The 12,022-nt window shown below is 48.0% G+C and overlaps 1 protein-coding gene across 3 annotated transcripts in view; it reads left to right on the top strand.

Annotated features, from left to right (window-relative positions):
* The window catches only part of Atg16 (Autophagy-related 16), a 187,409-nt gene that overhangs the window by 57,099 nt on the left and 118,288 nt on the right, over positions 1-12,022 (top strand). For all 3 annotated transcript variants that reach the window (XM_077657219.1, XM_077657221.1, XM_077657220.1), the window contains exon 7: positions 3,038-3,112. In XM_077657219.1, coding sequence (XP_077513345.1) covers positions 3,038-3,112 — 75 coding nt within the window. The remainder of the gene's footprint in view (positions 1-3,037; positions 3,113-12,022) is intronic.

Here is a 12,022-nt window from a genome sequence, read left to right as displayed (position 1 = left end):
TCGTACATATATTTTTATGCATTGACTGTGCACCTGGTCCTTGTGGAATATTCGATCTGACTAGCCCTCTGTTTCATGGTTCGCATGGACGGCACAACAGAAGCCATGTTTAATGAGCTTTAACTTTGTCCTCTCGGAATGCGAACAACAATGAAGGGGTGCCCCGATATGGTGCGCCAGGTCTTCTTACGTTACAGCTGTGCCCTTCCCTCCAGCTTGTGCACCGAAGAAGCCTTCAGTGCTGCTGCTGATGTTTTCACAAGGAAACATTGAAATAATACCGATGAAAATTTATAAGAGCAACTGCTGGTGAAAATTAAGTGTATGAATTACGACAGACAGCCGCAGTGGCTCTTCTGGTCAGTGCATATTCATACTATGGTAATAAAAGTGGGAAGGAAAATATTGCAACAGTAATCGATTACTCTTTTGTAAGTGTTCGAATAACTTCTGAAGGCTGTAATTGACCACAAAAATTAGTTACATTTGAGATGAAATGATTGATATTTTAATTGTGATTGGTTACTCCTTTTTCTGTAATGTGTATAAGGCAAGAAAGTTTAATACCCTGGTCGCCATGGTGGCACAGTGGTTACGGTGCTCGGCTGCTGGCCCGAAAGACGCAGGTTAGATCCAAGCCACGGTGGTCGCATTTTGATGGAGGCGAAATACTAGAGATCCGTGTGCGGTCCAATGTCAGTGCACGTTAAAGAATGATGTCAGGACGGCGCGAAAGGAACAAGGACGAGAGAGGCTCGTCCTCTCTCGTCTTTGTTCCTTTGCGCTGTTTTGACATCATGTACAGCTATGAACCAACTAGCCCAAACCAAAGTACTTCACATTAAAGAACCCGAGATAGTCGAAATTATCCCGAGCCTTCCACTTTGGGTCATTACACCCCATGAAAACCAAACTATTTTAATACCTGCCATTTCAAAGGCCCTTGAACTGAGATAGTCTAACAATTCAAAAGCCAATTCAGCGTTTCTACACGGGCATCTCTGATGGCCATCGAGCCAATAGCACATTGACTCAACAGAGCAGCGTGGAACTCTCTCAAGATAGCTGCGTGCACTCTCAGACACGGAGCGCTCGCAGCAGCACGCTGGGGAATAAATTCAGAGCAGTATTATCATCATCAGCCTGACTGCGTCCACTGCAGAACAATGGCCTCTTCCATATCTCTCCAATTAACCCTGTCCTGTGCCAGCTGCAGCCAACCGATCTCGGCAAACTTCTTAACTTGAGGGGATGCTTGTAGCACAGCAAAAAAGACAAGGGACCGAAGATGAATGGGACAAGTTCTTTTTTGTCGCACTACAACCGTCTCCTCAAGTAAAATGAACCAACTCGCCCAGCAAAACCTTTTACCAAACTTCTTAAATTCATCTCCCTACATAACTTTCTGCTGCCCCCTGCTATGCTTTCTTTCCCTAGGAATCCAGTCTGTTACCTTTAAGGATAATCTGTGAAAAATATGCCGGTTCAAAATATACAACTTATTTTGCACTAAAAATTGCAAGCTGGGCTACAAAACACTGCTGCTTCTGATGATGTTTGTGGCCCTCCCTTTGCAATGGGCGATCGACGAAAGTTCAGATCAGGCCGAAATGTCTTAAGAAAAAATAAAAAAAAGGCCAAGCTTTCACAGTTCTAGGCCGGCCCAATTAGCTGCCGTCAGTTGTGCTGGATTCCGCTCAGGTATGTCATCAGTGTTCCAGTCTTCGCTTGGTGACTTCTACTGCCTCACCCATCGCTATCGTGAGCTCATCACAGGCCGGCACGGCGCCGGTAGCGTCAGTGTTGCTTGCATTGTCTGTGCAAGTCGTGTGGGACGATCCATTGTTGCCAACGATACTAATACAGCCAACACCAGCTTGCTCAAAAGTGCATGAATTTAACTAAGCTTGTCCAAAACAATGAAATTAATTTAATATTGCTGGCAATGGTGGTGCCACAGCACCTTGGTGTGAGATGATGGAACCTCTTGATGGCTATCGAGCTTGCCATGTAGCATTGGCCTGACTTCTTCGGGTTGGATAGAAATGGGGAATCTTGAAGGATTTTGACCCAGTTGCTTTTGAAAGTGCTGATGTGACAGAAGTATAATGTTCTCAGGTAAAAATCTCCCAAAGAAAAGTGAGCAAAAAATTCACTAAATTCTCACTCGAAACGCGCGCACATTCTTTTGTCTGCCTGCCAAACTCTGTCCCAGTGTCAGCTATTCCCCCCCTTGCCCACTCTTTTTTCTTTATACCAGGGCCCGTTACAATATTAAGACAGTGCGAAGAAAAGAAAGCAGAACCGCGGCTAAACATCCTCCCTTTCACTGTGCTCAAGAGGCCTTGCTGTGTTTGAAGCTTCTGAAGAGAGTTAATAATTGCTTCTCTTTCGCTTGGGAGCCATGCACACTTTCGCTTGTCCCCCTCTCCTGTGGTATTGAGAGTACTGTTGTCCCCTTGGCCGACGAAACTATGGGAGCACCTCTGCGCACACTGCTGCCTTCTCTCGCTTGTGTGGCCTTGCGTCTTGCTGATTGGAAGAGGCTTATGCTTGGAGTTGCACACCTGCCTACCCCTCGTTAGGCAGCGAAAGGGTCTCGGACGCATTGTCTTATTTAATTTTGTCTACGTGCCAATCCCTTTTACCGGCCCAGGCTTGCCACGCATTGTTCTTGCTTTTGAGGTACCCTACCCAGCAAAAGAGACCAAAACGAAGCCAAAACAAAAAGCAGTTTTATTTTGATAAAAGTAATTTCAAAAGTAAATTACTCCCCGTACGAAGTTACTGCCCCATAGTAGTTCATTAGATTACTAAATTACTGGCCCGTACAAGTAATTTATTATAACCCGAATTACTTTAATTACATCACAGTAATTAAAATACTACCATGTTTGTGGCATAGTGTCATGCTGTTCAAACTGTACTTGTGTTAAGTATTAATTAGTGATGACATCGCATTACTTGCGCTGTCTGGAGCTATGGCTACTTTTTCTTTTCTTACTGGAAAAAAAATTGTGTGGCTTTTGCTTTTCAGGCTGAAACAGGCCCAGGTAAAGCGTGATTTGGAGGATGCCGCCCGAGAACCCGTCGTGGTGCCGCCCAATGACAGGTGAGCAACAAACCCATCTGAGCACAGAAATTATGAGTTCACTGTCACTTCTTGGTTCAGTTCTGTGCTGCAGTACTTGCGGTACTGGCAGAGCCTGCGGCAATTGCATTATGCCTTTGCACCATGCATTGACTGCACAGTTCAGGAGTGTGAAACGTGGAACACCAGAAAGAGAAGGATGACAGAGGACCATTGGGCTCCGCACACTGTGCATCATTGATGCATCACTGATGCATCAGTGATGTACAGTGTACAGAGGTTATATACCTTCAAATAAGGTGACCTCGCTCTGCTGCAGTGTCACTGCGTCCTTCGCTTTCAAGGTATGGAAAGCCTTATTTATCTCCCTTTGTGTTCTGTGTGCCGCGCTGGTTTTGTTGCCATGAAGTTTGACAAGGTGCGTATCCTGTTTGTGACCCTGTGATTGGTGTGCCTGTCGTTTGCTTTCCTGTGATAGGTGTGCCTGTCGTTTGCTTTACTGTGCATTTCTTGAAGGAGGCATAAACAAGTGCCATTTTGTGTTGATGATAGAAGCATGTTTTGCATTGTCCCTGGAGAAGAGAAATGCTCTGTGAGAGATGGGTGTGCTCAGTTGGGAATGTTCTTTCCAACATGGGGGTACTCAAGGAGGGGCACAGAGCATCAGTGATGTCAAGATATGGATTAACAACAGAGGAATGCGCCTCATTTTGTGCTGCTTCATTTGTAGCATGTGCTTAGAGAAGTGCAGAAAATGAGAGCATACAAGAAGGCGAGTAGATGTGAAGTCTGAGCTAACAAGTTTAGGTTATGTGCAAAGTTAGGTTACATTCAACATAAGCAGAAGATTGCACAGTCGTCGCCGTATCCCAGTTTGCAAAATTTAGAGGTCGTTCAGAACCCACCGGTGGCATCTCGTTGCTTTTGTAGCGATAGCTACATTACGGTAGCATTTCGAGCCTTCAGCGTGGCGGCGTTGTGGCGGTGGCAACGCCGCCACGCTGTCACGTGGTTGGTCACGTGGTGCGGAGCAGCTGCCGGCGGCGCGGCGCCGTGGCTGATCACGTGATTGGTCATGTGACCAAGTTCCACTCGGCCAGCTGTAGCTATCGCGTCACTCCAGGTTTAACCAAAGCTAAACCATTACCAATTTTTTTCTTCTGCTTTCTAATCAATTGTTTTTAAGCTGTGAAATTATTAGACTATTGATCTCCCATTGATCGCCACATATTAAAACAAAAAAACACTCCCTTATGCTCCTTGGCTTCCGTGGCTGTTGGCTTCCTTCATATCTATGTCAAAACGAGCCCCTCATTTTCCTTCCCTTGTTTGTTTAAAGTTTGTGATGTTGACTGGAGTATAAATGACTGTCAGTACAAGCATTGCAGACCCTCTACTGCTCCAAATAAAGCAGGGTACAGATACTGAAAGCAACAAGATTTATTCCTTGCAGATCAAGTGACATTTAACTCAGAATTTTCAGTTTTTTTCTGCACAGCTTTATCACTCAAATGAGCAACTGCCACTAATTGATAACTTCGAGTCCCACAGCATATTTGTTGTGCTGCGAGCTCTGGGGAGCTATGTAAGGCAAACTTGCTTAGCATCAAATGCTGCAGTAGTTTTGTGGGCGGTCATAACTGCTGTTCCATCGCTGCCCACTTGGTTGTCAGTGCTGTTTTTTTCTTTTTGCCTCTTTTCTCAGTGTGCCTTCACCCCTTTCAGGCAATGCAACGGTTATTTTTTTAATGGGCTTGTACAGAGTCATGTACAAAGCTTCCCAGTGATTGGATATTCTAATGCCCAACACCGAACCAGGGTTTGTCAAATGAGTCAAGACATCTGGGAGGTCACATTTTCTTTTGTTTTCAAAGATGCCCATCATGGCTGAATTGCAGAAAAAAAGCAGTGCAGTTGACAAAACCCGTCTGCAAGAGTGTGTTGAACGACAGATGAACTGAAGGACAGGCTACCAAGTTAATGGTTTTGAGAAATATTATTTACTGTTCCCAAAGCACCCCAGTTGTGCTTAGAGTGCTTAATTCATCACTGCTAGGTAGAGCACACTCCCAGGAAAAACTGATACAGTCCAGGATATGGCAGAGTCACATGTGGCGGGAGGCTAACATTGTGGAAACAAAAAGAGTGCAGTTTGCAAGATGTGAAGAGTAAAAATAAACGAGCATGTTTGCCACCCGGCGCTCGTTATTAAAAAGGGATGTGTACGGCCCAAGAATGCGGTCTTTTGTTTTTGCACCTCATATCTGGGTGAGCATACTTATTTCAAGAGTCTATTATTTTCTTTAAAGTGGCCTATATACATTGCACACTATTTCAAACCTACCAATGTGCTTTCAGATATCTTACACTATGAGTTATATAGCCTAAAAAGTATGCTTTGAGTTGGATTTTTGTGCACTGTTTTAAGGAAACCACTGTGCATGATGAGAAATGTGACTTTATGATGTCAAATGTGTGAAGCTTAACCACACATAGCAGGTAGCGAATTTGCCTAGTATCCTACAGTGTAGGACGGCTCAAAAGTAGGTGCTGAGAAAACTATTTCCATCATTAAAAGGATAATTCTGAATTGTTAATTGAAATAAACATTTTATATCGAAAAATATTTAAACTTTATAATTTTTGAAGTTTTGGCATATAGTCAAACCCACTTATAACAATATTGAAGTGCCATTGTTATAACCGATACTTGTTATAACTGGGTTGTGCCAAAAAAAGAAAAGGTGACAAACTTTAGAGCATTTATTGACAGGGTAGACCCGGAGGGGTTTGATTCTTCTAATGCCTGTAAAAGCTTGTTAATTCGTACTTCAGGTGACCGGAAAAATGTTTAATATATCGAATGATCCTGAAAAACTAACAACAACCGATTCCATCACGGTATATTTGCTTGGTGAAAGACTGGACAATGGTTGCGTGCTTTTGAGATGAGAACAGCGCGACAATTATTATTTCTTTTTTTGGTTAAATTTTCATAAATACTTTATTGCATGCATATTGTCGAGAGCGTTGAAGCAGAACTGCACAAAAATGGTAAGGGCCTCTCCGGCAATGTTTGCAGTGCGACACGCAAGCGCTGGAGCTCCAGCACTACTGCGTCACACCCCTCACAAGCGGCAGCGTCGCAAATGAGGAGGCTTCACTGCACAAACAGCGAATGGCACGTGACGAGCGCGCAATTTCGGTGCACTGGAGACAGAACCATGCGGATGAATGTGATCGCGCCAATCAGCGCCCGAAATGGTGCGCAGCAGGGCTCGGTTAGCTGGATGCTAAGGGCTTGCCCGAAGCTCGAAAAATGAAATCGAAACTATGCGGTCTGACTTATTTCGAGACGGGGCCGTGTGTTTGTCATCATGCCTGGCGCTGTACTCACGACTTGGGTGCACGGATGACTCTCCAGCATAGAATTCAGGCTTGAACAGGGCTATTTGGTCGATCGCTTGCCGTGCTGGTCATACCTGGATGCCGCCTCCGTTCGGGAGCCCGTTCGAATTAACCGGTGTGAGACCCGTAATGATCGGATTAGCGAGCATACGACGCCATAGATTTACATGGACATTGGCCAGGGTTGTGCTGACAGTTCGAATCATACGGATTCCTGATTTACTGTAGGTCGAATTACGAGCTTTTACTGCTGTATTACAACTTGGATAGGTTCCTGTTTGTTGCTTGTCCGCACCTTGACAGTTGCCATGATCGCCTCGTGGGTGAGGCCTTGATTTGTCATTACTGGATTGTCGGTGTACATGAATTCTCCGACCTGACATGCTCGACATGCCGCAGTCATCGTCGTTCACTGATGACCAAAGCACCATCATCACGGCACCGACGGGAGCTTCGTGCGCCTCCGCGTCACTGGCATCAAGCCCGTTTTCCGGGAGCAATTCTTACGGGAAATCCAAGGAGCGTGCAGAACCAAGGGTGCGGTGACAACTGACAAAAGAAAAACCACGCTGGGAACGTACGTGCCCCGCACCGACTGATTTGGAGTGTGCGTGGTGCGTAGTCAAGGTAGTTAAGACCCCTGTCACATGGGCAATTTGAATCTCCATTGAGTTACTGGACATCCAGCTCAATTGGGATCGGCCGGTGCCACACTGATTTCAGTGACCATTGAACTTGATCGGGACCGACTCACTGGAGGTCTGCAAGGGACCATTGAAATCTCAAGGGGCCTGAGAGCAGCCTTGCATGCGCTGAACATTGACAAAAAAAATTATATATAGAAACTCAAAACAAATAAAGATAGTCTTTTTTTAGTAATTTTTGAGGCTCCTTTCTTGAGCCATCCACCCTTGGAAACCAAGCAGCAGGCCGGGCAATGACTTGTACCCATTCGAGAAAAATCGGTGTGTACCCAGCAGGCGGCAGGAGTTGAATGTACAGTAATCCCTCATTATAACGAAATCGCTTTACTCGAAATATCGCTTTATTCGAAATTTCTTCTGGTCCCAACCCAAACGCATGCATTTTAAGCTGCATTACTCGAAGCGAATGAAGAGCTTGACCCGCTTAGAGCGAAGTGGCGAGCGGAGGTATCGCCGCCGCGGCGGGGACTCTTCTGCGCATGCAGTGACAAATTAATACCGCCGACGAATTACGTCTCCGGCAGGCACAGAACAGGCCATAAAAGTACCAAACCTACGACCGATGACCTGCCTAGTAACGGGTACCAAGCGAGTGCCGAGTGCCCCCAGCTGTTTGCAGCGGATGCGAACAGAAGCACGCCCAAATCGGTCGCAGTCGCATCACTGGTGTCCCCAGTGATAGAATCCAAATGAAAATAAAATTTTCATAATGCTTTGCGATGCCAGAAAACCGCGGTCTTGTGGATGCCGAAAAGTAGCCAAAAGATTGCGGGTACACTTGCGCCGTAGCATTCCAAGGGATGCGCTCGGTAAGCAAAACTTTACCGCTCCAAAGAACATTCCTGGCACAAAAGAAAGAAGAAAAAGAAAGAAAAGAAAGAAGGAAAGAGCACAAAAGAAAGAAGTGTCCCTCCGATTATGAGCCCATTCACGCTTGCGAGTCGCAAGCGAGGTGCGCTTTCGGCAGCAAACTGAGCTGCTCCCTGGCTGCTGTAGTCGTTGTTAAGCCTAACTGTTTCACATTGGCCAAAGCAGATGAAACTCTCGAAAGCGCGCGAACGTCATTTTGGAGAGTTTTCACTTCAAACGAGAAGGTGACCCGCAGGTCGCGCTGGCAAGCGCGAACATCAGTGATTTTGAGCTGCTGCCTGGTCGCAAGCGACTGCTGGTCGCATGCCCTTTGTCGTGTTCGACGCGAGGAGCTACGTTAACAAATTGGGAAGACGGTTTTGGGGAAGCCGGTCTAGAAATTTGCTTGCCGCTCGTCATAATCGGCCTGCATCGCAATAAAACACCGCCCCTAGCTTTGTTGCACTTTTGATGGTGCAAATCGACCGATAACTTCCCGAAAACACGAAAAAGCTGAGCGTCGCCAGCGGCGAGTCGGGCTGTCAACATGTCGGGTCAACGCAACCACGGTGTTTCCCCGGCGGTTTTCTTGAGCCGGTCATGCTTGATTCGCGCCATCCGACTAGACAAATGGTCTAAATGCTTGGCAGGGTCATTGAATTTTGTTCCTAGACATCTGTCAATGGCGCGGACGCGACTCTGCGCTAACACTGACACTCGAACCGTAGAATTAGCACAGTGTCGTCAACAACGGTGCGCTGAAAAACTCTTGCTGAAAAACTGAATTGCAAACTTCACAGCTGTACACCTCGGGAGAAAAAAAACTGCCCGTAATCATGCGAACCCCCTACTGCAAAACCGTTCAGTTTTCACGATTGCGCTGTGTACCTACAATGAGCGGCTAATCATTTTTTGAGCACAACAAACACAACCTTAGACTCGAGCCACGGCATTTCCGTGACACCCCCCCACACAAAAGCGGCCACGGCCTTCGCGATTCGAAATACCCCGAAGGTTGAATTTCTGGGTGGTGACTGCGGCCGGCCTCGTGCAATGCTTGGTCAGATTAGAGCAGGGGTTGCAAGCGCCCGGTAAGAACTTGAAACAGCCAATACTCATTGCCTTTTTTGCACCTGAATGAAGTTTTGCTTCACTGAAAACATTGTATTTTGACTTCCACGCTGTTGCGGTGCAATTAAAGCTCGACTGCTTTAGATTTTCTCAGGTGGTCGCTTATATCGAATTGCTGCTTATAACAAATTTTTTCGCCGTCCCGCTGACTTTGTTATAACGAGGGATTACTGTAGTTCAAACTACAGTAACCAGTTTATAAACTTGAGTTTTATTCAGTAGTCAAAATGACAGGTCCGCAGACTGTCCAGCAGTCAGATGTAAACAAACTGATTCTCTTCTTGTGAGGTGTGCCACTGCATTTTGCCTGTTTACTCCTCTTACTGCGTTGTGAAAATTGAGACCAGTAAGCACCCCCCCAAGTGCTGCCACAGTAGTAGCTATGAATGTGTAGTGCCCCTCGCGCTGTGGTCGGCTCGCAGGCCATGACATGCGGCGCCGGACAAGAAAGAGTAAGCTGGGCTGGGCCGCAGCAGCGCGAGCAGCGCAAATCAACAGTTCGAACCTCAACGCTGTCGGAGATGGTTCTTCCTCGCCTTAGCTCCGACAGATTTGGTGACCTGGCTTCGAACACGCAGCCCCATCCTCGTCCATGGATTCCCCTGGCTCTTCCTACTGGCAGCGACACGCCCCCGAGCACTCAGCCTCTCGGTGCTTCGGTGGCCGCGTTCTAGCCAGTATGCCTGCCGCCATTTTGGCCCAATAGCCCCCGCGCCTGGCTCCTGCAGGTTGAGGCGCATTTCCAGCTGCGACGTACCACCAGCCAGGAGACCAAGTTCCTCCACCTCGGGTCCACCCTGCCTCCTGACGTCGCTGAGAAGTTAGTGGTTGTCATCAGCTCGCCAGACATGGCTCGACCCTTCGACACGTTGAAGGCAGCTCTCATTGACCGCAAGTTCGCATCCGAGCGCACCAAACTCCAGCAGCTCCTCAGCACTACAAAGCTTGGTGACAGCCCCCATTCGCAGCTCCTCCGTCGCATGGACCAGCTCTTTGGAGACTCCACTGCTTAGCATGACACCCTTCTGTGTGAGCTGTTTCTCCAGCGTCTTCCCCAACACATGGTCCCCATCCTCGTAGCTGCATGTGATGTCTCATTGGACAAGTTCGCCGAACTCGCTGACCGTTTTGGGGACTGCTCACGGCACCCCAACTTCAGCTCTATGACCACTCTGCCTCAAACTACTACTGCTGACTCCCAGCTTGCCGGCATTGAATGTCGACTTGATGCTCTTGCCAGGTGGCTCGTTGTCCTCGCGCCTTTGCCGCGCCGTTCTCCGCCAAGGTTCAGGCCACGCCGCCGCTCCCCGGAATTCCTACCATCCGACGCACGGCCAGCCACCTCGCCCTCGGCTGTCTGCTGGTACCACAGTACGTTCGGCAGCTCTGCCCGCAAGCGCACACACCCGTGCTCCTGGTTGGGAAACGCTGCGACTGGCCACTGACAGTGGCAAGTGGTGCTGGTGGACGGACATGCCGCCTCTTTTACGTCTCGGACAAGATCACTGGCACTCGTTTCCTGGTCGACATGGGAGCACAAGTCAGCATCATAGTGGCCTCTTGGGCAGATCGCCGTCGCGACGAACAGACATCCCTGCTCCAAACGATCAACAACTCCGCTACTTGCACGTACGGCCAATGGTCCCTGACGCTTAACCGCGGATTGCGCCGCACGTTTCGCTGGATCTTCATTATCGCTGACGTCTCGCAAGCTGTTCTCGGTGTGGACTTCCTCAGTTTCTTCAACCTAGCAGTCGACATGCAAGCTCATCGCCTCATAGATCTCAGCATGCACCTCTTCGTCAACGGCGTACTCTCCGCCACTGCAGCGATGGGGGCTTCGCGCTCTCGTCCCTGTTTCGCCGTATGCGAAAGTCACTGCGACAAAGACAGTCACTCATCTGTGGCAGCTTTGCTGCTGAGAAGTGGATGCTTCTGAAATGAAATGCTCGTTGTTGCCTCGACCCGCCATCACTGTCTGTGGATTGTGCTGATCTATGAAGTATGTTTGAATAGCTTTTAGTGCGAAAGCACTTCACGAGGTCAAACCCGGTCACCAAGTTTGTGTGAAGCTTGACTTTGAGAGTGACCTTGGCCAAACCATAAATAATTATATCAGTAAGTAAGTAAATAAATAAAGAAAGATACTGCCATGACTGGGATTCGAACCTGCGGTGGCGTGAACAAATCAGCTTCGCTGGCCACTGCATGAGAGCACTATGTTATCGCCGCAGCTGATCACGCCGCATGTTACACTGCAACAGATTCTCGCGCTGTGCATTGCACATTGTTGTCTTCATCAACTAAAGGTCCGTTCGATTCGCCTGCACTTCGTGAACTGGTTCTCGCGGTGCTGCACTTCGCCATTCGTTTCAGCGGTGCAAGATGGCGCCGTCTGCATGACGCCATTCGTTTCAAAAAAGTGCAGACGTTGTGCACGTCTAGTTCAGGAAAGTGCAGGAAAACTGTGCACCTCCTCAATGGTCGGTGCCGAAATGGTGCAGCTGTAGCTGCCATGGAAGCAGACGACGGCTTTCGCGACGATGGCTTGCGTTTTGCGATAAACGGCGTACATACTCAAATTATTCCACTCGTCGCGGTGGCTCAGTGGTTAGGGCGCTCGACTACTGATCCGGAGTTCCCGGGTTCGAACCCGACCGCGGCGGCTGCGTTTTTATGGAGGAAAAACGCTAAGGCGCCCGTGTGCTGTGCGATGTAAGTGCACACGCGGTTCAGGTGTCCAACGATATATGAGACAGATACTGTGCCATTTCCTTTCCCCAAAAACCAATTATTATTATTATTATTATGACAACAGTGCCTCACACGGGCCCGCCGA

This window comes from Amblyomma americanum, chromosome 3, assembly GCF_052857255.1.
Source record: "Amblyomma americanum isolate KBUSLIRL-KWMA chromosome 3, ASM5285725v1, whole genome shotgun sequence".
In the NCBI taxonomy this organism is placed as follows: Eukaryota; Metazoa; Arthropoda; class Arachnida; order Ixodida; family Ixodidae; genus Amblyomma; species Amblyomma americanum.
This window is presented reverse-complemented; position numbering and strand designations above follow the sequence as displayed.